This window comes from Eptatretus burgeri, chromosome 7, assembly GCF_056783735.1.
Source record: "Eptatretus burgeri isolate ZD-2024b chromosome 7, Ebu_testis_v1, whole genome shotgun sequence".
Classification (NCBI taxonomy): domain Eukaryota; kingdom Metazoa; phylum Chordata; class Myxini; order Myxiniformes; family Myxinidae; genus Eptatretus; species Eptatretus burgeri.
The window spans coordinates 61,757,275-61,785,094 of record NC_140967.1 but is presented as its reverse complement, the minus strand read 5'-3'; the positions used below and the strand labels follow the sequence as shown (position 1 = coordinate 61,785,094).

General features: G+C 44.5%; 1 protein-coding gene across 5 annotated transcripts in view; it reads right to left on the bottom strand.

The window, feature by feature from the left end:
* ACOT9 (acyl-CoA thioesterase 9) overlaps positions 1–27,820 on the bottom strand; it is a 147,441-nt gene that overhangs the window by 41,504 nt on the left and 78,117 nt on the right. For 4 of the 5 annotated variants that reach the window (XM_085888745.1, XM_085888742.1, XM_085888744.1 and 1 more), the window contains 7 exons: positions 27,112–27,215; positions 21,643–21,704; positions 19,403–19,470; positions 17,746–17,857; positions 15,727–15,817; positions 15,490–15,575; positions 11,812–11,899 (listed from right to left, as the gene is read on the bottom strand). In XM_085888745.1, the coding sequence (XP_085744871.1) occupies positions 11,812–11,899; positions 15,490–15,575; positions 15,727–15,817; positions 17,746–17,857; positions 19,403–19,470; positions 21,643–21,704; positions 27,112–27,215 (611 nt within the window). The remainder of the gene's footprint in view (positions 1–11,811; positions 11,900–15,489; positions 15,576–15,726; positions 15,818–17,745; positions 17,858–19,402; positions 19,471–21,642; positions 21,705–27,111; positions 27,216–27,820) is intronic. The other variant, XM_085888746.1, reaches the window with a different exon arrangement.

Sequence of the window (27,820 nt, the reverse complement as noted above, 5' to 3'; positions counted from 1 at the left end):
GTGCAATGTTGAAAATGACAAAACAAGATATAGATTTAATCAGTGATGTTGATATGCTTTTGATGATTGAGAAGTCCAAGAGAGGTGGAATATCACAAGTATGTTCAAAAAGATATGCTAAAGCAAATAATAAATATCTTCCAAATTATGATAGTGAAAAAGATAGTAATTATTTGATGTATTTTGATGCTAATAATTTGTATGGATGGGCAATGTCTCAATCTCTGCCTTATGGTAAATTAGAGTGGGTGGAAGAAAAGGATTATGAAAAGGCTTTGATAAATATTGTTATTTCTTCTCAAGAGGAATTTAATGAGGAAGAAGAAGGTTATTATTTTGAAGTTGATTTGAGGTACCCGAGTGATCTTCATAATAAGCATAAAGACCTTCCTTTTGCATGTGAGAAAGAAACCCCAAAGAAAGAATGGTTAAGTGATTATCATAAAAGTTTTAATTTTTAAAGGCAAATCAACAGAAAGTTATTAACACCATTCTATGATAAAGAGGGATATGTTTTGCATCAGAGAAGCTTGAAACAGTTTTTGAGAGAAGGATTGAGAGTCGCTAAAATTCATAGAGTTTTAAAATTTAAACAAAGTCCTTGGATGAAAAAGTATATTAAATTCAATACAGATATGAGAACAAATACAAAAGTAAAATTTGAAGGGGAATTCTATAAATTGATGAAGAATGCTGTCTTTGGAAAGACAATGGAGAATGTTAGAAACAGGCAAAACATTAGATTTGCAACATCTTGGAAAGAATCTTCAAGATTGATAAATAAACCAAGTTTTAAGAGAGAAGAGGTTTTTTTCAGAGAACTTTTCTGCTATTTATATGGAAAAGGAAAGTATTGTAATGGATAAACCAATTTATATTGGAACAGCAGTTCTTGATTTATCAAAGATATTGATGTATGATTATTTGTATAATGGCTTAAAGAAAGAGTATGGTGAAAATGTTTCATTGTTGTATATGGACACTGATAGTTTTATCCCAGATATAAAAACTGATGATGTTTATAAAGTTATGAAAAAAAATATTGGAGTATATGATACAAGTAATTTTAGTAAGAAAAGCGAGTTATTTTCAAAAAAGAATGAAAAGGTTATTGCTAAGTTTAAGGATGAGTTGGGTGGAAAAGTAATGAGTGAGTTTATTGGATTGAGAGCAAAGGCATATGCTTATAAGTATGGTGATGAGATTGATAAGAGGTTAAAGGGAATAAAAAAAATGTAATAAAGAAATCAATAACTTTTATAAATTATTATAATTGTTTGATGAATAAGAAAGAAGAATATAGGAAAATGAATACAATAAGAAGTTATAAACATAAGATATATAGTGAAGAAGTGAATAAAAATTACCCCCGTGCGGGAGTGACGGTCATCTGTGCGAGAAAATATATAGCCTCCTGAAGGTAGGGCAGTTTTTGCAAACTTTGAAGTCACGTGACGCGAAAACGAAAGCGAATATCGAAAATCCAGCCTGACAAAATTTAGATATTGTCCCATAGATTTATATGCCACAATGAAATTCAAGATCGCTTGAGAAATGTAGGAGGAGTTAGATTTTGAAAATCGTTATTTTCGCATTTTTTGCCAACTTTGAAGTCACGTGACACGAAAACGAAAGCGAATATCGAAAATCCGGCCTGACCAAATTTAGATAATGTCCCATAGATTCAAATGCCACAATAAAATTCAAGATTGCTTGAAGAAATGTAGGAGATAGATTTTGAAAATCGTCATTTTCGCATTTTTTGCCAACTTTGAAGTCATGTGACACGAAAACGAAAGCGAATATCGAAAATCCGGCCTGACCAAATTTAGATATTGTCCCATAGATTCATATGCCACAATCAAATTCAAGATCGCTTGAGAAATGTAGGAGATAGATTTTGAAAATCGGCATTTTCGCATGAAAATAGTCATTTTCGCATTTTTTGCCAACTTTGAAGTCACGTGACACGAAAACGAAAGCGAATATCGAAATTCAGGCCTGATCAAAATTTAGACATTGTCCCATAGATCATATGCCACAATCAAATTCAAGATCGCTTGAGAAATGGCGGAGGAGATAGAATTTGAAAATCGTCATTTTCGCAACGGACGGACGGACGGACGGATCGAAGGACATCTACACCCATATTATTCGGTCATGCTCGAAGAGATGACCTAAAAAGGCATGAGGAGCCTTTGATGATAAGAGATTTATTTTAGATAATGGAATAGATTGTGTTCCATATGGCTATTGTATGATAGAGTGGAAAGAATAGATTGTGTTTTAATGATGGGAAGATGGGTTAGGGTTTTTCAGGGCTACCGCCGTGTTTTTTCACAATATATAAATGGTAAAACCAAGTATTAATCAAACTAGAGAGTGGAGAAAATCTCTGTCTTGGTATATAAATGGAAAACATAATGAATGTGAAAAATATCAAATAAGTCTTATTGAAAAAATAACTAAAACAAAGGTAAATAAAACAAATAAGCGAATCAATTAAAAAAAAATTACCCCCGTGCAGGAGTGACAGTCATCTCTGCGAGAAAATATATAGCCACGTGAAGGTCGGGCAGTTTTTGCAAACTTTGAAGTCACGTGATGCGAAAACGAAAGCGAATATCGAAAATCCGGCCTGACAAAATTACATCTTGTCCCATAGATTTATATGCCACAATCAAATTCAAGATCACTTGAGAAATGTAGGAGGAGATACATTTTGAAAATTGTCATTTTCGCATTTTTTGCCAACTTTGAAGTCACGTGTCACTAAAACGAAAGGGAATATCGAAAATCCGGCCTGACCAAATTTAGATATTGTCCCATAGATTTATATGCCACAATCAAATTCAAGATCACTTGAGAAATGTAGGAAGAGATACATTTTGAAAATCGTCATTTTCGCATTTTTTGCCAACTTTGAAGTCACGTAACACGAAAACGAAAGCGAATATCGAAAATCCGGCCCGATCAAAATTTAGATATTGTCCCATAGATTCATATGCTACAATCAAATTCAAGATCGCTTGAGAAATGGCAGAGGAGATATAATTTGAAAATCGTCATTTTCGCAACGGACGGACTGACGGATCGAAGGACATCTCCACCCATATTATTAGGTCATGCTCGAAGAGATGACCTAACTAGTAAGTTAGAGGATGTAAAGAAAAAAATTAATATCCTTGAATGGACTGAAAACTTTGATGGTTATCAATTGAACAATGAAAAAACAATTTACTATCATCTCAAAATGATATGTGGCTCAGGAGGTGGTCAAACAAGAGCATTAAGAGAAGTATCATTTTGTAATGGCACAAAAGGGGTATCTTAAAAAAATATAAAGATTCAAATGTTTTATTTTTAAATATTTTAGATGGGGATTATTGTGCAAGGAAAATTAAACTATTGAAGGAATTGGAGAATGAACAAATCTTTATCGGTTCAATGAGTGAGCTAAACAATATGCATTGGTTATTTGAAAAAGAGTGCCCTGAGACTTACATGTTTCAGATATTTCTTTAGAATCACCTTTAACAAATCACATTACTACTTTACGACTTGAACAAATCTTTATCTTATTGCATTGGTTATTTGAAAAGAGTGCCCCGAGGTTAAAAGGGGAGACAAATAAATATACCTTGGGGTAAAAAGGGGGTTTATTTTTAGGGGAAAAAATATAAATCGCTGAAAATCCCCCATTCATTTACATGGGGAAAAGTGAGCCAGAATCAGTATATTCACCCTACTCACATAGCAATGTCAGTCATAGTTTTGAGGGTGAGCACCCCCGCAGCTGAAGGTCGGATGTCTTCGGGGCCTGTTCAAAAGGCCCCATTGTCTGTCACAAAACCTTTTTATGTCTTCAGATGCTGAAGGCAACTCACCCCAACCGGGCGGCTATGCGCCATCCCACAGGCCATTCTTCAAGCAGGGAGCCAGGCTGCTCACACGCAGTCTCTGTCTCATGTAACAAATGCAGGTGACAGGCAATGTGGCCGGCTGCACTAATGCAGTCCCCATGTGCGGCTGCCTGCAAGGCAGTCCCTGCAGAACACTGGAGGGTACTGACGCAAGCAAACACAAGCAAATGAGCGGATGGATGGAACACACTGTGCACGGGCTGCTCAATGCAGTCCTGTGATGCGGCTGCCTACAGGGCAGTCCCTGCAGCTCGCACGATGATCCTGGCGCACATGGTGATGGAGAAATGGGGCAAATGCAACAAAAGGCAAGCAGGCATGGAGTCAAGGCAGAGGCAGGCAGACAAGGCATGGCAAGGCAAGGCCGACAAAGGCCGTTGTAGCAAAACAGGCCGGCAAGTGAAGCTGGCCGGCACAGGCCTTGTAGCAAAAACAGGCCGGCAGGTGAAGTTGGCCGGCACAGGCCTTGTTCTGGAGGTTCGTGGAGGGAGTGCGGTGGTGCTGGCCACTCGGAAGGCGGGCTTGGACCTACCCTACTGTCTCCCTCCCAACCTATCGCCTTTGCCTGTCTCTGTCCATACCCACCCCCTTAGTTTGCAAAACACCAATTTAGCCCCAACTTATTTTTTTTCTTTGTTTTATTTTATTCTCATTATAATTTGTCTCCCAAACCCCCTTTATAGTCTCTGTCCGGCTAACCTATCGTCATCGTAGCCTACTCCCAACCCCTAAGTTCCCTTCCTGGAGGGGAATAAAGGAGAGCTTGTGTCCTGTCCCGAGGCCCAAATAAGCCTCAGAATGGCCTCCTCAGATCTCAGCAATCTACTTCACCACGGTGAGTCCAGCGGCCCACAACGAGAGCGAAGGGATGGATGGTGTGGAGGGGTACACTTTCCTATCTACCCTAGCATTTATTACACCGAAACTACCCCGGGGCTTTCCAAAAGCGCCTGTCGCTTAAACTATTGGTTCTCCCAACCAAGATTCCCATCACCTGTGTTGGTGTCCTCACAATTTTGGGCCCTGCCCTCAAATTTTCTGTCGTGCTCTTGCACGGTTTCGTGGCTGGGACGCGTGGCTCCCTTGCCAGGAACTACCCTCTGCCGATTCTCCAACTACGGCACCCCTGGGCCCTGCGACTGCCTCCGAGCCTACCAGCTCCCTAAAAACTGGGGAGTGCCCTCCCTGGCTACTCACCCTCGATGCTCACGTGGCAGGCTGGTGCCACGGGCCCCTTCCCCGGGTGCCCATGCCCACGACACTGCCCACGTGGCTATTGGCGCCACGGGCCCCGCATCATGCGGGCCCACCCGTACCCACTACGCTATCCCAGCCCCTCTTGGACCCTTGGCCTACCGCGGCCGACTAGCCCGGTGCCCGGGGTACCCACTAAACGATACTCACCGTTCGCAGCCATGCTCCCAGCCCGTCAACAGGGCTCCTGCACCCCTCCAAATGGGTTTCGAGCCTACATTCCCACCAACAGCAAGATGACCTACATTTTGTCAATTTGACTAACCCACTAACTCACTTTACACTGACCCCGGGTCCCTTGGGTGGGAATCACTCCTCCCCCCAATCACTCATCGCACCATGCATACCACATTCACTCCATACACTCAGGCCCGCTGGCCCTCACTCACTCATCATGTACATTTTCCACTTCTCTTCTCGCACATCGCTGAACTCTGCCATTCTTCTTCACTAAATCCCTCATCTAACTCGTGCTCCCTCGTCATCCCTTAAACTCATAGCACTTCCTTTTAACACTACGTAGCTAAGCTACGTCTCCACTACACATCCAAAGTCGGTCACTGTCTCCAAATAATCATTTTTCCCATCTTAAATCTAAACTGAATCCCTCTACCTAATCCATTCCACGGGCTCCATGAGGACTTATCCCTGCCCCATGGAGCTGCTCTAACTAAGCTAACCCTTCCCCCTGACTAGTTCCATCCTGTGCCCCGAGACAGGGGAGTCTTCCACACCTTGCCCAGGGAATCCTGTTCACCCGAAGCGAGGCTTGATTTTTTTTTCACCTCTATGCGCACACCAGCGTGGCAACTCACAACCTGCGCTTTTTCACCGTGACGTCATGACAGCTGTTTTCGTTTCTCGTACCTCGTCCCTTCTCGGACGGTACCATCCGGGTGGTTGGTGGCGCTTTGTCCAAAATAATGATAGTAAAAGAAAAACGGCGAACTCAAAGATTCACAGCCCTGTTACACGAATAAATTCCCTTCGACATCAGTGGGGAAATCTATCTGAACACAGACTTATCGGCATAACTGATCTAAGGACCTATATGGTGCTCTGCGAATTTCCACAGCCGTAACAATATATATATATATATATATATATATATATATATATATATATATATATATATATATATATATATATATATATATATATATATATATATATATATATTGTTGCGAATTCGCGCCCGCCGGCATGCGAACGGCCGCTTCACTCGAATCGCAACCGCGTCGCCCTCCGGACGGACAATTCAGTCGTGATCCTCTCGGAACAACGCCGGGAGCTAGTCACGGGTGAGGGTTTAACCCCACCACGACCGTGCCAATTGCCCACCCGTGCAGGATAGGGTTGCTCGCCAAATTCGATCTACCTAAGTACCTGCGCGGATGGTCGACCGGGCGATCGTACCACGCCACAGGCTGACTCCGGACACGAACCGCTGAAGCGGTCCGTTCCGTGCTACAGTGTAACCGAGCGGTGTTATCGTCGGCTTCGACGGTTCCAATTAATTATCGGGCATATTAAGCCCACTACAAACCCTTTACGTGAAGCAGGATGGAGGGTCAATAAAGAAAAGACGAAGCGAAATGGGAAAACAGTTCACACAAAGCACATTTATTACGCGACACACGGAAAGCACACATATACAGCCAAACAGTCAAAATGCACATATAGCAATCAAAACAAAAGCAACGACGATGCAGAGTTACTACCGACTACGCGCACACACGGCAACACTTATACAGTTCTACTTTACAGACGGCGCCAACACAATTTACTCAAAAGCAAAGGAAAGAAGCCACCCTCATAGACAAGGGAGCAGACGGGCCGGTAGGCCAATATGCGCGCGTGACCTGAAGGAGCGGCCAGGCCCGCGAGACCGGGGGGGTCCTACCCGCGTCCTCGTGACGCGTTGGCGGACGAGCCGCAGATATGGCCGCGTGGCTGTGCCCCGACTCCGTGCTCCTTGGTGGGTTTTGTAGGCACGACGTTTGGAGTGGGGTGTGAACGGGGCCTCCTTGTTGCACTATCTCAGCGCGGGGGAAAGGGGGAATTGTTGATGCCCTGGGGTCGGGAGATGACTGGCTGGCTTGGGTCCAGCGACGAGCGATCCCACACCATGACCTCGTCGCCGACCGCCGTCCTTCTCGCCTCGGACCCGAGCTCCTTTGCCTCTTCCCACAACTCTTCTCAGCCGATTCCAGAACCAAACTCGATGACACTCTGATGACTTCGCCACCCGACTCGATTCACTCTCCACCCGACTCTTCCTGCCACACCGATCACTTCGCCACCCGACTCGACTCGACTCTCCACCCTGATTCGCCTTGAGCTGGCCATTTTATAGGCCGGCAGGAGAAAACAATATGCAAATATCCGGATCAGGATGACCTTGGGGGCGGAGCCACGCTCGCTCATTGGTCGGAGGAAAGGGGGCGTGAATCTCCCCTGATCCTAGAATTTGCATATATTGATTTCACACAGACGCACCTGGAGGCGGGGCCAAGCCGCTCCGCGCTTGCTAATTGGACGGAGCAAAAGTGGGCGTGTAGCGTTCCTGATCCGAATTTTCCTTGGAAAGGCCGCTATTTGTGCTCGCGGCTTGGTGCGTATCGTTGAACGGGCCCAAGACAGCCCGACGCTCAGTGTTCACAGGTGGTGCGGGAATGGCCGTAGAAGGAGAGAGGTGAAGGTGGTAGAGGGTTTTCGGTGGTGGTTTGATGGTTATGGTGCCGTTTGAGAATGGCGGTGATGCGATGATGTGAGACTGAGTTGTGAAGGTAAAGGTCGTGGCTGTTGGCGTTGTTGTTGTCTGAGGGTTGGAGCCTGGTTGCAGTTGGTGATGATGGCTGGCGTGGTGGTTGTTGTGTGATGGCGGTTGAGACGTGGTTGGTTCAAAATAAAGATAGAACAGAAAAACGGCTATCTCAAAGCGTCACAGCCCGAATGAATTACATAAATTCCCTCTATACAACGGGTTTGGGGCTAACTACACATGCACTTAGAGATATCTCACCTATGGGCCCTAAATGGTGGTTTGCGAATTTCCACAGCCATAGCAATATATATAAAATAAATATATGTATGTATGTATGTATGTATGTATGTATGTATGTATGTATGTATGTATGTATGTATGTATGTATGTATGTATGTATGTATGTATGTATATATATATGTATGTATATATATATACATATATATGTTGAGCCTGATGTTGGTGCAGTGGTTAGGGCAGTGGCTTGGGAGCCAAAAGGTCCCGAGTTCAAGCCCCGTTGGGCCACTGAATTAATACACCAGGGGGTTTACTCAGCCTGTCATCGTTCTGAGGTCGGCAAAATGAGTACCAGTGTACTGGGCCGGTGTATACCCCGGTTAAAGTAGGTGTACCATATCCCTGTGTCGTAAGAGGCGACCAGGGTTGCGTCAGGAAGGGCATCCGGCGTAAAACATGTGCCAAATCACTATGCGGATCATACGGATGATCTGCTGTGGCGACCCCGAACGGGAGCAGCCGAAAGAAGAAGAATAAGATGTATATATATATATATATACATACATACATACATATATACTGTATAAGCAAATACCACCTGTCGCTCCGCTGACAGCTGAGATTGGGGGGGGAGAGATGGAGTGAGGAGATGGGGGGGGAGAGAGAGGAAACAGAGGGGAAAAAGAGAGGAGATAGAGGGGGAAAGAGAGGAGATAGAAGGGGGAAAGAGAGGGGAGATAGAGGGGGAAAGAGGGGAGATAGAGAGGAGATGGGGAGGGGAAAAGAGAGAGAGAGGAGATGGGGGAAAGAGAGAGAAGATGGGGGAAAGAGAGAGGAGATGGGGGAAAGAGAGAGGAGATGGGGGGGGGGGAAAAAGAGTGGAGATGGGGGGAAGAGAGAGGAGATTGGGGGGGGGAAGAGAGAGGAGATTGGGGGGGGAAGAGAGAGGAGATTGGGGGGGAAGAGAGAGGAGATTGGGGGAGGGGAAAGAGAGAGGAGATTGGGGGGGAAGAGAGAGGAGATTGGGGGGAAGAGAGAGGAGATTGGGGGGGGAAGAGAGGAGATTGGGGGGAAGAGAGAGGAGATTGGGGGGAAGAGAGGAGATTGGGGGAGGGGAAAGAGAGAGGAGATAGGGGAGGGGAAAGAGAGGCGATGGGGGGGGAAAGAGAGAGAGGAGATGGGGGAGGGGAAGAGAGAGAGGAGATGGGGGAGGGGAAAGAGAGAGAGAAGATGGGGGGAAGACGAAAGAGAGAGGAGATGGGGGGGAAGACGAAAGAGAGAGGAGATGGGGGGAAGACAGAGGAGATGGGGGGAAGAGAGAGGAGATGGGGGGGAAGAGAGAGGAGATGGGGGGGGAGAGAGGAGATGAGGGGGGAGAGAGAGGAGATGAGGGGGGAAGAGAGGAGATGAGGGGGGAAGAGAGAGGAGATGAGGGGGAGAGAGAGGAGATGAGAGGGGGAAGAGAGAGGAGATGAGGGGGGGAGAGAGAGGAGATGAGGGGGGGAAGAGAGAGGAGATGAGGGGGGAAGAGAGAGGAGATGAGGGGGGAAGAGAGAGGAGATGAGGGGGGAGAGAGAGGAAATGAGGGGGGAAGAGAGAGGAGATGAGGGGGGAAGAGAGAGGAAATGAGGGGGAAGAGAGAGGAAATGAGGGGGAAGAGAGAGGAGACGGGGGGGAAAGAGAGAGGAGACGGGGGGAAGAGAGAGGAGACGGGGGGAAGAGAGAGGAGACGGGGGGAAGAGAGAGGAGACGGGGGGGGAAGAGAGAGGAGACGGGGGGAAGAGAGAGGAGATGGGGGGGAAAAAGAGTGGAGATTGGGGGTGGGGGGAAGAGAGGAGATGGGGGGGGGGAAGAGAGAGGAGATTGGGGGGGGAAGAGAGAGGAGATTGGGGGGGAAGAGAGAGGAGATTGGGGGGGAAGAGAGAGGAGACGGGGGGAAGAGAGAGGAGACGGGGGGGAAGAGAGAGGAGACGGGGGGAAGAGAGAGGAGACGGGGGGAAGAGAGAGGAGATGGGGGAAGAGAGAGAGGAGACGGGGGGAAGAGAGAGGAGACGGGGGGAAGAGAGAGGAGACGGGAGAGGAAGAGAGAGGAGACGGGGGAGGGGAAGAGAGAGGAAATGGGGGGGAGAGAGAGATGGGAGGAAGAGAGAGGAGATGGGGGGGAAGAGAGAGGCGATTGGGGGGGAGAAAGAGGCGATGGGGGGGGAGAGAGGATATTGAGGGGGAAGAGAGAGGAGATTGGGGGGGAGAGGAGGGAGCATGAGGGAAGGGCGGGGGGGAGGGAAGGCAGCGAGAGGTGAGAGGAAGGGAAGGCAGATGTGCGATGGAGCGTCAATTACAATTCATAATGTCTAATCAAAATGATTCTGCATGGAATAAAAGTAAAAATGGAAACAAAATAATGTTTGAAATACATTTTCCACTGGTCATACTATAAATACCACCCAAAGACAAACACCGCTTAGACACGTCCGGAGACAAACTCCCGTCCAGACATAGCCACCATCCAGACACATATGAAGCTAACCACTGTCAAGACATAACGACCGTCCGGATACGTCCAGAGACAGAGACAGAGAGAGGGAGGGGGGTAGGAGAGTTATCAGAGAGAATATGTTAGGCTTTGTGAAACACACACACACACACACACACACACACACACACACACACACACACACACACACACACACACACACACACACACACTTTTATTAGCACAGATAGTTATGGCAAAAGCTCAAAAATTGATCACTTGGCGTTTTACATCACAAAAACTGGTGTGGTCCAGCAAGGCAAATATGGTTATAGTATGTCCCAAAAATAATTTTCAGGTGTGTAGTGTCTCCCAGAAAGAAAAAATAATGTAAATGTCACGTTTTTTGCTTTTCATGTGCCTTGGAAAGCAAGGCAAATGTTTTCCATTACAGCACAAAAACATTACAGTATGCTCCAGCAAGGCCAAATATGGTTGGTTGCAGTACATCCCAATTTTTTCAAGTGTACAGTGTGTTCCATAAGAAAGCATCACTTTGTGGAAACATCACCACTTTAAATTGCCCACATTTAGATGATCAAGACCCATTTTATAAGATAATCTCTTCGTGAATTGAGAAGAGATGAACTAATAAATGAATGGCATTTTTCTCCATCAAAACGTAGAGTAAACAATGTGTGATAATGTTGTTCATGACCTTCAAGAGTTTGGTGTACTATTGTTGCAGTGTTGAGTATTGGTCAAGCTATGTACCCCTATGTGGCAGAGAACACCCTGTGACAACATGGTTTCCTTGCGGATACACTATCATTCATCAGATTTCAGTTAAATATATATATATATATATATATATATATATATATATATATATATATATATATATATATATATATATATATGCACTGTATATATAAAAAATAAAAATCAGGCATTATCAATACAACTCTTACTAAATTATTTTGAACACCCTAATAAACAATGTTATAAGGATGTGATTTTAAGGTACTATGATTTTAGGAAGTAGAGGATTCAACGAATCTCAAGTTAACCGAATAGATTCCTCACCCACTGTATCACAGGCACAAACAAAACATTGTATTAGATTCAAGTCACAGTACTTGCAAGTAAAGTTGTACCTCAGAGGATAGGTAGAGCAAGGAACCAATCTCTACAGGGTTCTGAAAAAGAATGTCATCCACTGCAACGACCTCAACTCTGTCGCCACTACATACACACACACAAAAACACATGCACGCAATTCAATAATCATCATATTTATCAAATAAATATTGCAACAGGTTCACCCACTCAAGTTTTAAGTCAAGAATTATTTTTTTTCGACCAAACAAGCAAACAAGCAGTCATAGACTGGTACTTACGAAATCGTAAACTTGACCTCTGACCTTGTCTAATAAAAGCTGTCTCAAGAGAAGGTAGCGACGCAAACCAGAAATTTCTATGATGATTCTGTACCAAACCTCTCATAAAACATCCGATTTTTACCAGAATTTCGACAACCGAGTGTTAAGCATACTTAACCGTTACCAAAAGCGAAAACAGGATTGAAATTGACTTTAAAACGAGCGCGTAATGCCATGTGTTACAATCCCACTCATTAGCATAATCTTCAGTTAAGCCTCAGACACGACACCCGACATAAATCTCATAAAACATCCGATTTTTACCAGAATTTCGACAACCAAGTGTTAAGCATACTTAATCGTTACCAAAAGTGAAAACAGAATTGCGATCAGAGTTAAAACGAACTCGTAACGTCGACCGAAGCAAAAATCTCCATTTCTCCACGCAATTATTTTATATTATTTTATCAAAGTCACAAAACCCGTAATATTCGGCCATCCACCAACAATCTTTACATAATCCGACGGCTTAGCGAGTCAGGCATGCGACGATAACCTTTATTGGGATAAAAAAATGACTTTTAAACACCATCTTTATCGAAAACACCGTCAGTCAGTGCGCACACGCAAAACCTTTATGTGACTCAACGCCGTGTCTGCTCGAGCGCGCTGCACCACGTGACAAGCCGTGACGCGGCGAGCAAAATATTTTTTATACAATCTTAAAACGTCTCCAAAACATCCGATTTTTACCAGAATTTCGACAACCGAGTGTTAAGTGTCCAAAGCGATTGCAAAAACCGAAGACAAAATTAAAATCGAACTTAAAACGAACTCGTAACGTCGACCAAAGCAAAAATACTCCATTTCTCCACATGAATTTACGGAATTATGTTTGACCTCACTGTGACCTTGACCTTTGACCGATTTTGACCAAAATCTAATCAGCGCAAGCCATCACCCTCCTGAATCACGTGGTGTACTTTGACATTGGTAGCTTCTTCCGTTCTCGAGTTATCGTACCTACAAACAAACAAACACACACACAAACAAACACACACACAAACAAACACACAAACAGAGGACGGAAGTCATCAATATACTTACGAAATCTTTAGATTTCGTAAGTAACAAGAACAAAGGAGAAAGGATAAGAAAAATAAAAACAATAAAAAGAAGACATTTAAACTAGAAATGACATTTTAAAAAACATATTAGAAAATGAGATTAACACAACAGCTAACTGCCTTGGAAATTATTATGTTGGAGGGGGTATGATGCGAAGTTAGCATGGTCCATGTGTTTGCGTCGGTTAAAACATTTTCTGTAACCAGGGATCCATTAAGAGTGAAGTCCTGTTTTTATGTATGCTGTGAAGGGTGTTGGAGTTGACATTAGATGAAGATAAGGAAGTGTTATTTGTATGTGTCCTCTCTGTAAAACAAGGCAAGGGTGGAGGGGGGGGGCAGGAGAGCTGTAATGGCTGTCTGCATCCATGGGGCTTTAAAAGCCTCCTTGCAGACTGCGATGGTTCGAGGGAAGCCATGACATTAGCCTACCTTTGTGAGGTCACCACGGCAGTGACTGTGTGCCGCATACTGTCACCATGGCCATGGCTGCGTACCGCCAGGCTTGGATAGAGGGGTGCTGTGGGCATGGCCACAGAGGAGAGGAGGTAATAAAAGGCTGCATACAGCCACTAGCAGGGTCGGGAAAGTCAATTCAGTTGAAATCTGGGCAGTCCTGGCTTCTCTCTCTGGTGTTGATGTGCAGCGAGTTCCTATTTGGTCCTGTGGCTGGAGAAATGACAAGTGCCTCCCTGGAACCATCCCGGGCTGCCTGGACTGGAGCCTGCTTCCAACCAGGTATCCTATAAGACCTTGCCTGGCTCTCCATGTGTGAAAAACATTGTGCTTGTGGCACCTGTGGTTCGTGTATTCCTGCATTGTGTATTTAATTCATTTGTTTGTGTACCTTTCATCCTGGATTCTTAGTTTGTGTCATCTTGGGTTTCTTTAAGTAACCCTTATTTCTTTAAAAAAAAAAAAAAAAAAAAAAACATGTGCAGCCCGATTACCACCTTCTTGCGAAAACAAACTGTTTCTGAGTTTGGGAAATCCCTGGGGGAAAACTAACTTGGTTAAACAAATTCGTTTTAAGAGACCAGTGGGATACAGATCCCATATGGGGGAAGAAACTGCATCCACCATTCAAACAGAGTTTCATCTAATTCAGTCATTCACAAAGCACATTACTTCAGCATGGCAGGTCCACGTTAGTGACCCCATCTATGTGACATTATTAATAATTACCCCCTCAAAGTCCTGACTTTAATATCATAGAAGCTGTCTGGGATTATTTGAACCTTTGTGGGAGTGGTGACCAATCCAGGATTATGTCCAATCATCAAGGAGACTGCTTCGGTAGCACCAACACTCTGCAGAGTGTATGGTCTCAATGGATGGATCGATGGATGGATTACTTGAACGGAACAAAAATGAAAAACAATCTAAATCAAAAGACAAATTATGGGAAGCATTGCGGAATGCAGGGAACACCCTTGTAATGGTTCTTCTCTAGAAATTACAGGAAAGTACTGAACGTATTCCAAAACTGATATCTACTGTTTTGCATGAAAAACATGGTCACACCAAATATCGAAATTTCATTCATTAATATTGAAAATGCAATCTATTTTTGTTTCTTTAAAAAGACATGATCATTATAACACCGTTTATTTATCAAAATATGCCAATGTGATAATAAAAAAATGTATATTTTCAAGGTGGCCGAAGACTTTTGCATAATACGTAATATGAACATTTGATAAGCTCCATCTATTTAGTACACATGTAAAATTTGTGAACTCCCCCGCCGACTTCCCTTGTACGACTCAAACAATGAAATTTGTCAAAATTTTTCATTCAAAATTCACCAAAAAGCTAATTTGGTTGAGGACGTGTTCAACATTGGGGCTTTTTTTTTGACAACCAAGATGCCACCAGTCAGACATCTTGGATCTGATTTGTGGGGTGGGGGGAGGGGGGAACACCACATGCATATGTAAGCCATCATTCATTACCTGTGTGCCAAGTTTGAACACCAATGGTAAATGTATGTCTGAGAAATGGTTCAGGACGTGTTCGACACCTAGTTTTTTTTTAAACTAAAATGGCCATCAGTTGGCCATCTTTGATTGCATTGCGAAACTAAATGATGTGCATATGTATACCATCATTTGTTGTCTTTGTACCAAGTAAGAATAAAGTTGGTCCATACATGTCCGAGATATGGTTGTGGACACACGCACACACACACACGAAAATCGAGACCAAATTCATCACCCCCCGTTTTGGACAATGTCTAAAGGGGGCTAATAATACAATCATACAAATTTTTTTATTTCACCGATAACTTTTTTTTTTTTGAAGAGAATACTGTTCATCAATTCACCTGTAAACACAGGCATTAGCCCAAGCCAGTTCAAATGCCTTTCTCATCAAAAACCCTCCAAAAATCTTGTTGTGAATATTTCTTTCCTGCAAAGAAACAACATTATTAAATAATAGCGGTAATTATTGCAGCAGTAACAGCAGGCTTGTTTTCCAACCTCACATCAAGCGGCAGGCCAGATTCATTTTGCACAACTACAAGAGAAGATGTGAAACAAGGAAATCTCTCATGAATTACCTGTGGGTGACAGATCATGAGGTTCTTCAGTTTTGTATTTTCCATCCACTCCGAGTTCTCGGGAAGCACCCGTGCCTTAAAGGTCACACTCCTGATAGCAAAGCATCCACTTATCACACGAGGTATGCTTGTTACTTCATTCTAAGTGTGCTATATAAATGGATTGAATTGACCGGACATTGATGGAGGTACGCCAGCTGCCGTGGGAAGCAAGTAGAAGCTGACATTTTGGGCGTTAGCTCATCGTCGGAGCAAAAGAGGCTTTTTGCTTTGACGAAGGGTTAAAGCCGAAAACTGTGGTTAGCATATTCAATCAAATTGCCTCATGAATAAGAGGAATTCCATGGTGTACAGTGGTGTGTGTGTGTGTGTGTGTGTGTGTGTGTGTGTGTGTGTGTGTGTGTGTGTGTGTGTGTGTGTGTGTGTGTGTGTGTGTGTGTGTGTGTGTGTGTGTGTGTGTGTGTGTGTGTGTGTCATTAAAATAAAATGGATTTGAGCTCAATCTCAGTTGCTTTTCCAATAATTCTCGCTTAATTTGATGCTAACAAAAACAAAAGACAGGGAATTTCTTATTGGCTTCTCTGCTGAACCCAGCATTTATCTCTACCAATTTGAACCATGCGCAATTAATAGATCAGCTTTTGAATACGCACCACCTATCTCCCACAAAGACTTTGAAGACTAACGAGCTTGTCCAAAAAAAAAAAATGCGATGGAATTTTACCAAACCTCTTCTCAGAAAGTCACAACTTATGGGTCAGGTTGCTGAAGGACACAAATTAGGTAAACTCACTGTCGAAACGACACACTTGCATCCTACCAATTCCCTTCGGAGGAAATGCTCCAAAGGACTTGAATAAATGTCTCGGTGATCCTCTCGGGATATCTTTCATCGGCCTTGCAAGAACCCCACGAGCATAATTTCATAGTGATTACCCATAATTCTATTCTGTTTGACTTTTTTTTTTCCAAAATTTCTTTTTTCTCCTATGCAGGCACAATACAAGTGCATATTCTGACAACGCATTGATCTACGAATTGAGTGTCCAATCAGAAGCAACCAATCTCGAGCCATATTTGATTTTGTCAATCATTAACGGGCATTGAATACACAATGGCATTTATATTTTCTCAAAATTGGCAAAGATGACAGGCATTTTTTGACTTTACACCAATGATATATCTTCAGTCTACATGTATATAAATAATACAACGGTCTGTCTGTCTGTCTGTCTGTCTGTCTGTCTGTCTGTCTGTCTGTCTGTCTTTCTCTCTCTCTCTCTCTCCGAAACTTCCAATGCACACTTTGGCATACAATCTTACAATTCTGCTTAGGGAAACCAAATTTGCCTGCTACTCCTCCATTTATTCCATTTGGTCCAGTCAAAGTCGACTTTTCTCAAATTGTTAGCCAGGTTGAATGTAGTCATGGCATTCCAGTGGGTGGTGCTTCAAGCCCACCCATCATGAGATTGTCGTCGTCTCAATTTATTGTGGTTGTTCTATGGCTCTCCCATCCTGTCAAATGACACACCATCCCATCACTTACCCCTTACAGGTACATCCATGAGTATCATAAATAAAAAACAAATAGTATGGACTTTGATGAGAATGTCATTGGCAAACATAACTAACACAGGAGATTGTTGTGCTCGGGATAAATTGGTGTATTGCCATTGCAAATCATGATGTAAAGTCAAAGTTTCAACAGTAACCAAAATAGACTTTTTAGAGGAAACAACAAATGGAAACAGTTTAGTTATCCATTAGCCTAACATTGGAAATGAGAGCCAAACCCATGGAACGAAGAGAACAAAACAATCACTACGAGGCTAAAATAATTCTGATTGGTTCCTCACAATCAAACCATTTATTTAATGTTTCACTCTATGTGATATCGTTGCTGATAAATTATTTTTAAAACACTCAAGCAATTGGATACATGTCCTGGCTGAGACAACGGTAGTTGTTAGTTCAATCACAGGAATAAAGATGCTCAGGCAGGCACGTGACACTCACTGCGTGTCAAGTGTATTCAAGAATATTTTGTGAACGATTTCCCTTTCCTCGGCAGTCGGTGCCATCTTTAGCAGGGAGACCTTTCTGGCTGCGACTCGTCTCTCCTTGGCAACTGTACAATGGGATGTGGTTGGGGAAGTTCAACACTAAATAAAAACATTCACTGATCCATTAATTATTTACATTCGATACTTCATAAATTAAATTATAAAATTATTTTTTAAATGACCGCATAAAGTATGCTGGGAAAAAGGAGCAAACATGTACTTGTTCCGTTTTCTTATGCATACTTCATGGAGTCATGTCAGATTTAATAATGTGTCACCATTTGTTGTGTACTGGCAACATAGCCTCGAGATATGCACACTCACCTCTGAGCTGTCTAGCCTGGGTTTGAATCTCGGCCCACTGTCAGCTATAAACAGTCATCCTGGGGTTTCGCGTACAGGGCTATTCATCAAGGTATGTGCTGTCCTTTGGATGGACGTTAAAATGGGTGTCCCATCTGCCGGCATTAGTTGGTTGATGTTAAAGATCCCATCGTATCCTTCGCAAAGAGTAGGCGAGCTATCGTCAGCACCATGAACAAATTCCAAATTCTTGCTCGAACCTCCATGGGGCACTGCATCACCCATACAGCTGCACCCCTCATCAAATGATGCAACCAGCATCCATGTGCTGCATATGAAAGGAGAGGACTATTTCCTGTCAAAAGTACCACAAATACAAATGTATACCAATGCTTTTGACAGCAAAGTGATATTATTAAATATGACCAAGTCAACTCCAAATGCTTTTATTTTATTTTTTTAGAGAGAGTTGGCTTGTTTGGTGTTCCCATCAGAGCACACAGCTCATGCTGGGATCCGAGGTTCAAATACATCGTGGTGTTTATAGTTTATCGATTGGCTAATAATGCCCTTGTAACTTGTGTACTCAAAAAAAGTCCAACGACGTCTTGTGGCATCCTTCTCTTGCATGGGTTATGCAGGTGAAAGTTCATCCATGAGCCTGAGACACAAGACCTTTCACTTTCCAAGGAGGAGGAGGAGGAGGTGGAGATTGGGACCATACTCTGTGCAAAGTGTTGGTGCTGCTTAAGCAGTCTCCTTGGCTATTGGGCACAATCCTGGACGGGTCACCACTCCGACACAGTATACCAGCATGCTGGCACTCATTTCGCCGACCTCGGAAGGATGACAAGCCGAGTTAACCCCACCTAGTATTAATTCAACAGCTGAGCGGGATTTGAACTCAGGACCCTCGGATCCAAATCCCACCACCCTAACCATTAAGCCAACACCAGGCATACTTTCCAAGAAAAGGAGAGCAAATACCAAATACAGTAGTTATATACATAACTGTACAACGATCTTTAAAAACAAAAACGTTTTTTAATTTTTCACAAAATATTTTCCAAACATTTCATTTTCTAATCGACAAAATAAAAGAGAAAAAAATAGAAAATATGTGAAAAAAAAGGAGACGGGAGGGTATAGGTTTATGGGCAGAGTGGAGAGAGGAGGAAAGGAGGTTGGGAGAACGTAGGATGAAGAATGTGGAAGAAGAGGCATGAATGTAGCATGGGGGGGGGGGTGTGGAGGGAGGTCAAACCCCTCACAATTTTTGTGTATACAATAACCTTATGGATTCTTACCTTGTCCCTGTGTGAACAACTTCTCTTCCTCTACTCCATCATACTGCAAGGGGTTCAAAAAGGCAGACCTGTAGGTATAGAACAAAAAGGCAGACCTGCAACTTTTTAACCCATTCACAGCCATTCACTCAACCACACAATACTTCAGTGTCATTCCAACACCAACCACTTTAAAGGCAATCAAGCTCTCAATATATACTCAATCAATACTCGTTTCAAACCTATGCTACATTGTAGGAACAATTAAGAACTTGTACATATATTCATTTATTCATTGTCCCCATGCTTTCTGAAAAAAACGAGAGGATATTGTAAACACATCCGTCTGTCTGTCACGCTGTCTCCTCCTAAACAGTTGTGCAGAAATTCACCGAACTTGGTTTGGTGAAAATCATCGCTTTCGACATTAAATCCTTCCTCTTCTCCAATGGCCTGATTTCCGATCATCAATTTGGATTCAGACCAGGTCACTCTACCCAGAACTTGCTCCTCCCGCTTTCCTAACAATGGATGGAGGTCCTCAATGCCGGACATGAGAACACCAGACATGAGACCAGAGCAAGCTTTTGATACAGTCTGGCATCCTGCCTCGCTCTCCAAACGGTCTGCCTACAGCATCCAAGGCAAACTCCACACATGGCTTACTGACTTCCTCTCATCTCATAGCCAATTATGTGTGGCTCTCAATGGAATCCTTTCACCTCCTCTCCATCAAGGCTGGAATGCCCCAAGGCAGTATTATGGGCCCAGTCCTACTCCTGATCTTCATCAATGACCTCTCTGTCTCTGGAAAACCCCTTTTATAGATTTCCTGATGACTCCACCCTCTGTTATGACATCCCTCAAACACTTGGAATAGGTCTTTCAATCCTGACAAATCACACTCCCACTATCTCTCTCTAAAAGGACCATCTGGCAAACACCTCCGCACCCCCCCCACCCCATCTATTTTCTTAACAATCCTCTTGAGGATGTTCATTCACTCAAACTCCTGGGTCTCAATATCAGACACGATCTTTCTTCAGCAAGCCACATTTCAACGTTGGCCTCCAAAGCCAGACGAATGGGCATTCTCAGTCCTACGAAGTCATTTCTTGGTTCACCTGAACTCATATCTACTGACAATGCCTTCATCCACAGCTTTAAGGACTGCTCTCCCCTCTGGGCTGGCTCCCATCTCACATATTGCTCAGTTTGATGCTATGGGAACTACGGTTTTCAAGATCATTGGAATCTCCAGTGCTGAGGCTGAGTCTATGTGCTTCTCACATTGCCATCACAGACAGGTCGGTCGGTGGTCTCTGTCTTCGACCGCCTCCTTTCTGGTCTTGCACCCTCTGCTCTTTCCGTGCTTTGCTCCCCCTCCCCCATCCCCCACTTTCCATTTGCAGTAAACTGGTAAAACTACCTAAATCCAGGATCACTGCTCACCTCCACTCATTTGTTCCTCTTTTTCCCCACTTATGGAATGAACTTCCACATCCTCTTCAATCTCATTCTCCCCTCCAGGTCTTCAAGGCAGCCAATCACAGTCATCTCAGATTGTTCCCAATCCAAAACCATGATCTTTTCTACCCTCGTTAACCCCACCCAAATCCCTCCTCATAATTTTACAGTTTTTCCTCCTTGGAGTTTCCTTCTCCATGCATGTGTGTTTTACGTTCTGTTTTTGTCTGTTACGTCCTGATCCATTCATTGTGCTAGCTCTTCCACGAGCCTCGACAATGTATATAAAAAAATAAAGAAAGAGAAGTGTCAATTTTGGCCACGCCTCCTGAAATGGAGTGAAAAGGTCAAATACCGAAAAATGCAATTACGAGCACATTTTTAATGAAACTTTGTATATGCAATCAACATTGCGGGATGAAATATGTCACCATTTTTGGATTTGACCCCCGGATGATTCCCCAAAGGGTGGGGACTTCGGGTCACAGAGGTCAAAACACAAAAAAAAAATCACTCAAAATTTGACATTAGTTCATTCCTGGTGAAACATTTTGCCATTTTTCAACTTTGCTTTCAGTGGGAAGTGTGGGGATATGCGATGGTGCACTGTCGACTTCAGTCTCATTCAAACTGCATTTCAGCACAGTCAGTCAAGTTAATCAGTGATCAACTGTGCCAGGGATTCTTCTTCAAACATTTGTACTTACTGGTTGAGGGGATGAAAGGTCTAGATCAAGAGGATAACAGGGGAATTATGCATCAAGGTGAATGTCATGGAAGAAATGGTTACTTGCCTCTGGATCTGCGGATCCCTAGCCACAACTACAAACGTTGCCTGAAGGTTCTCTTTCCGGTTCTGAAAAGAAAACACAAAATACAAACTGGAAGCCAACTGGGAAACCAATCAATTGTCAAATTATTGAAAGCAATTATGGGATTTATCAAGAAACACAAAAAAATCCTTTATACTAGCATATACCCGTGCTCCGTACAGAGTTGAATGGGTGGCAAAAGGTGGATGAGGCATAATAGTTGATGTTATGGGAAGCTGGGGAGGTTGTCATTAGGGATGTGATGCACTATGGTTACCTGTCCTTAGTTTTCTAAAGGACCTCCCTGTAGATGACATTTTGGGTGAGCATCTTGTTGCTGAATAGTCATTGTGAGGAATTATTGTCCAGTTTGATAGATATATAGGAGTAACCTCTTGCACGTGAAAATGCAACATATAGTTGGCCATGGGAGAACACAGGGGCTGGGAGGTATATTCTGAGTTTGTGAAATGTTTGGCCCTGGGATTTGTTTATGGTCATCGAGTATGCGAGTCTGACTGGAAATTGCATCCTCTGCAGTGTGACTGGAAGGTTGACGTCTGATGGGGCAAGTTTAACATGATATAGGCCTAGCCCTAGAATGAACAGGAGTAGTGGAGGGTGACCGAGAATCAGAATGCAAATTTCAATGAACGGCACTTTTTGGCGCACATCCGACGATCGAACACTGCTTGGACGCTTTAATTTGAAGATCACACACACAAGACAACACAGGTAATGATGGCGGTTGAGAAACGTCAAATTACGCGCAGACATTAACAGAAATAATATATTTTTTAAATAAATCTTTACTTTATATACAATGTTTCTTGTTACATTTTTTTGTGTCAAATTCACCTTCTGAGGTAGTCAGCATGTGCAGAAGAGGGTTTCACATTGCAGACGCTGTTTTCTAGGAGTGAAATTACGCCTCTCGACGGTGACGGTCTGTCGACGACAGACGTAATGACGTCAGCGAATGACCGATGATGTCATGACGGAATTACGCCTCTCAGCGGTGACGTCACACGTCGCCATGCAAATGAACGTAAAAATTAGAAAATCGCCAAAAATCCCAAACCTGTCCGTCTGGCGCGATCTCACATAGCCCATGCTGTTCATTAGACCACAGAGCACCCGTATGCCGAAAGTGGCGACAATCTGTCCGGCAGTTTTGGAGGAGATACGTCAAATTACACGCAGACGTTAACAGAAATAATATATATAGATACTTTGTGAACTTTGAACCACCTGGAAGACCAACCGACTCTGTTTGTCTGTTTGTCCGCACAGAACTTTCGTATTTTTCTCCGCAACCGCTTGTCGGATTGAAACGAAATTTTCACCATTGGAACGACTACTCATGTGGAATGTTGTAATGATAATTATGACGTCATAGGTCACGTGGTGTGACAGCCAGATTGGAAAAAACGGAAAAAACTTTTAACCTCTATCTCTGAAACCACACCAAGAAATTGTTTTTTGAAACTTGGCACATAGCAAGGACTCCTCATGTGGAATGAGTTTGATTTTCTTATGATGTCATAGGTTCCCTCATTATGATGTCATAATTGCATATGTAGAACACCACATCCGAACAGTATGAACACTTTTGAGGGTCATCTTGGGATAAAATGGTCCATAGAAAAGAAATCATTACATCATCGGTCACATAATTCGGCAGCCATATTGTTTAAAAAAAAAAAAACCTTCAAAAATCTTCTCTAAAGTCAGGTCAGGTCAGGTCAGGTATGGGAGCATGTGCCAGAACAGCGAATCACTGCGTCCACTTTCTGCCTGTCCACTCCAGGGGCCTCCATCTGGCCTTCCCCCAGGCAGATGCCAGGCCCATCCCAATCTCCTTGAGATGTTGGTCAACCTGCTGCAACCACGAGGCACGTGGTTGGCTCATTGGCCTCCTCCACTCACAAGACTCCCTCGCTGAGAGAATCTGGTGAGCAGGATCAGCGTCAAGAAAACGAGCCACATGTCCATACAGCCGCAATTGAAGCTCACAGACCATGCAGGTAACAAATCTCATCCGAGTCTCTCTCAGCAACCACTCGTTGGACACAAAATTTGACCAGCAATAGCCAAGGATTCTCCGAAGAGACCTGGTACCAAAGGAATTAAGTCTCCGTATCAGATCCTTGGTCAGAGTCCAAGTCTCACATCCATAGAGCAAGACTGGAAGCACCAAGGACCCGAAGACTCGGACTTTTGTCCTCCCGCACAGGTACCGGCAACGCCACACCCCATGATCCAGTGAATCCATGACTCCCCAGGCCTGACCCAGACGTCTATTGACCTCTGACTCACAGCCAGCAGACATGAATATCACTGCCAAGGTAAGTGAATCTCTCCACGACCTCAACATCCTCACCACAAAGACACAGACACAGACAGGACAGCAGCATCCAAGATGTCACCGAAAGCCTGGATCTTAGTTTTGAACCAAGAAACCCGTAATCCCAGCAGCTCAGACTCCTCATTCAGCACCTCGAGGGCCCCCAAAAGGATATCTAAAGTCTCCGCAAAGATGACTGCATCATCTGCGAAATCAAGGTCCGAGATCTTGACATTCCCAAATGATGCACCGCAGCTTGATCTTTCCGACATCCTCCCTAAAATCCAGTCCATACAAGTGCTGAAAAGTGTGGGGGCCAGTACACACCCCTGACGAACTCCAGTAACAATTGGAAATAAGTCAGAGATGGTACCACCACACTTCACAGCACTCTCAGTACCAGAGTAGAGTTCAGACATCAGATCGATCAGTTTTGTTGGCACCCCACGAAGTCCAAGAATCCTCCAGAGGGCATCCTGATTCACTGAATCGAACGCTTTACAGAGATCAACATAGGCTGCAAGCAGCCCCTGCCGAAACTCTCGTCTGCGTTCGGTGAGGACACAAAGAGCAAGATACGGTCAATCGTTGACCTCTTTTGTGTAAAGCCTGACTGCTCTGGACGCTGGTGCTCAAGCAGATGGTGGCGAACCCCATCAAGAATTATCCGAGCAAAGACCTTGCCCGGCACTGAGAGCAGCGTCACCCCTCGGTAGTTGTTGCAGTCTTGGCGATCACCCTTCCCTTTCCAGAGCAGAACAACAAGGCCCCTCTTCCAATCAGTTGGGATGATGCCTGTGTTACAAGCAGAGCACAAAACTGCATGCAACGACACGAGTGCAGCATTTCCACCAGCCTTGAGAAGTTCAGCATGGATGCCACAGATTCCTGGAGCTTTACCCCGTTTCAACCGGTTCACCGCAGCCCGTGTTTCCACAAGCGAAGGTGGACCACAGTTGATTGGAGGGTCAGCAACAGGGATTGTAACACCCTTGACGTCCAACTCGACAGCTGGGGGATCAGCCTGGTACAACCACTCAAAATAACCGGCCCAGCGGGCCTTCACTTCAGACTCCTCTGTCAAGAGCTTACCACTCTCGGCTCGAACTGCAGTGCTCAGAGGGATGGGCTTGGATGAACGCAATGCGCGAATTCCCCTGTAAGTGGGATGAGAATCACCTATCCACAGGTGATGCTCTACCCCCTCACAGATTCCTCGCACATCGGCCTCCTTGTCCACCCTTAGTGCACATACAGTTTTACGCCTCAGTTCCCTGAACAGCTCAGCTCTGCCATTCAGCCTGGCCCTGCGACTCTGGTCATGGGTGTCCAGTGTCCCTTGAGAGACAAAATTCTTCTTTGCCCTGCAGTGAGTTCCAAGTGTCATTTGCGGTGGTCTTGAACCGGAAACATCAAGGACGGTGGTCTTGAAGGCACTCCACAACTCTTCAGGACCCCCAAAGCACCCAGACACCTCAAATGCCCACTCAGCCTGTTCGCAAACTGCTCAGATACTATCTCATCCTTGAGCTTGCCAACATCCAGCCTAGGCTGGGATGGTACTATTCTCCCGGATTTAAGGTGCAGCTTTAGAGTTGCTACAACAAGCCGGTGGTCAGTATTGAGGAACTGAGCACTCCGGTAGACCCTGCAGTTCTAGATCATCCTCCAGTGACCGTCAACGAGGACATGGTCAATCTCCTTTGCCACACCGCCAGCGTTGGAATACCAAGTCCAGCGATGAGCTTGTGGGTGCTGAAACCATGAACCAGCCACCCTAAGTCCATGACTTCTTGCAAAGTCAAGGAACTTAGTGCTATTCTGGTTCATAGTTCCTGACCCATGGGGACCAACATATGTATCATAACCATCCCTATCAGTTCCAGTCGATGCATTGAAATCCCCCAAGACTAGAAGTGTATCTTGTCTGGGGCACTGATCAACCACAGACTTGAGCGTGGCGTAGAATGCGTCCTTCACGGTGAGGTCACTCGCCTCAGTCGGAGCAAAGACAGAGACCAGGGAAATGACACCTAAGGAGTGACGAATCCTTAGTCTCATAATACGCTCGTTGACCGGTGTTACCTCAATTATCATTGGGGTCAGCTTATTGGACACAGCTCCAGCAACTCCTTGAGTATGGTAACCATCAGAGCGACCAGACCAATAGTAGGTGTAACCACCCACCATTATCTCGCTGTAATCCGGTCTACAAACCTCAGAGAGTGCTGCAATACCGATGTCCAAACGCTTGAGCTCAGATGATAACAGAGACAGGTGATCATCCTCTCTTAGGGATAGGACATTCCAGGCACCCACCCAAAGGGACCGACCGCCTCAGTTTAACCCAAGGAGACTGCTGTCTGGTGGACGACACCTCAGCACCACTCCGACACACTCTCCCGCAATCTGACCCAGGGATGTTACCCCGTGGCTTCCCTCCTTTCATCAAAGATTGGGGGTCCCGAAGACTTTGCCCCAATCCCGTCATCCGGTGAGCTGTCCTGCGAAGGGAAGCTGCACAGGAGGTACTCCCACGGAGTGGGTTTTCAGATTTTTTTTGCGTATTTGTGTTTTGCAGAATGAAGGGTTTTAGGGTGGCCGGAGTGCAAATCCTGCCACCAACTTCCTAATAAAAAGTATCCCAACTGCAGGAGGACGTCCGCAGACACAGTGGGGCACTAGATATGGATGGCCGTTGGCTCACAAGGAGCTCCTCCGCCCTTTGACAGGTTTTGTTTTTAATCCTGCTGGGTGTCCATATCCAAACACCCTCCTCACCAGAAAACCTGATGGGGGAGACGGTTTAGTCGTCGCCAACCCGACCATGGAACAGGTTAGTACAGGTTTACATAGTACCTGTAGCAGGTCACAGATCTAACCTGACCACTACTCTGAAGTGGCTGAACAAATCGAGGCGAAACTTTACACGTATGACCGCCTGTCCATGAGGAACAAAAGGTTCACACATATGATGTCATAGGTCACATGGTTGACAGCCATATGGGATATACCCTAAAACCTATAAAAATACACCACTCAAAAGAAGTCCTGGTGAGGGTCTGCAATCTCTGATTGCTGATTGCTCTTTTTCTTGTTCTTACCTGTATAACTTGCATCTGTACTTCCATGGAGGTTTTTCCAACCCAGCTCACATGACCTCGAAAGCTGATGTCCTGATCTGTTACAAGTGATGGCTGTTGTTTGTCTGGAAGTAAAAGCAATGGAGAACATTATTTTGTGTTGCTAAAAGGTTCTGAAGGTACAATATACCTGCTTGGAGGGTTCACAACTTTCACAGTCTGGTAAAAATAAAAACCTGCATTATGTGTAAAGTTGTTGAGCCGGGCAGACAGGATGGCCATAAGGAATGCACACTTCCCTCTGAGCTGTTTAGCCGAAGCTAAAATCCCGACGCAGCTATAAACTGTCATCCAGGGTTTCACAAGCAGGGCAATTTATCAATATGTGGGCCATCCCTCGGATGGATGTCAAACAGGCATCCCATCTGCCGGCATTCGTTGGTGGATGTTAAAAATCCCACGGTGACCTCCACAAAGAGTAGGCGAGCTATCACTGGCACCACGGCCAAATGCCAAATTCCTGCCCTAACCACCAGAGGGCATTGCATCAGAGGCACAGCCAAGCCCTCAGCAAATCATGATAGCCCACAGCTTTGTGCTGCATATGAATGAAGTAGTAGTTGAGCCAAACCAAAACATGGATAACAAAAAAATAATTAGAACAGCACTTGGCAGAGCGCATACCTTCACCAGACTGAACACTGAACAGTTTACATTTTGTATCCCACTG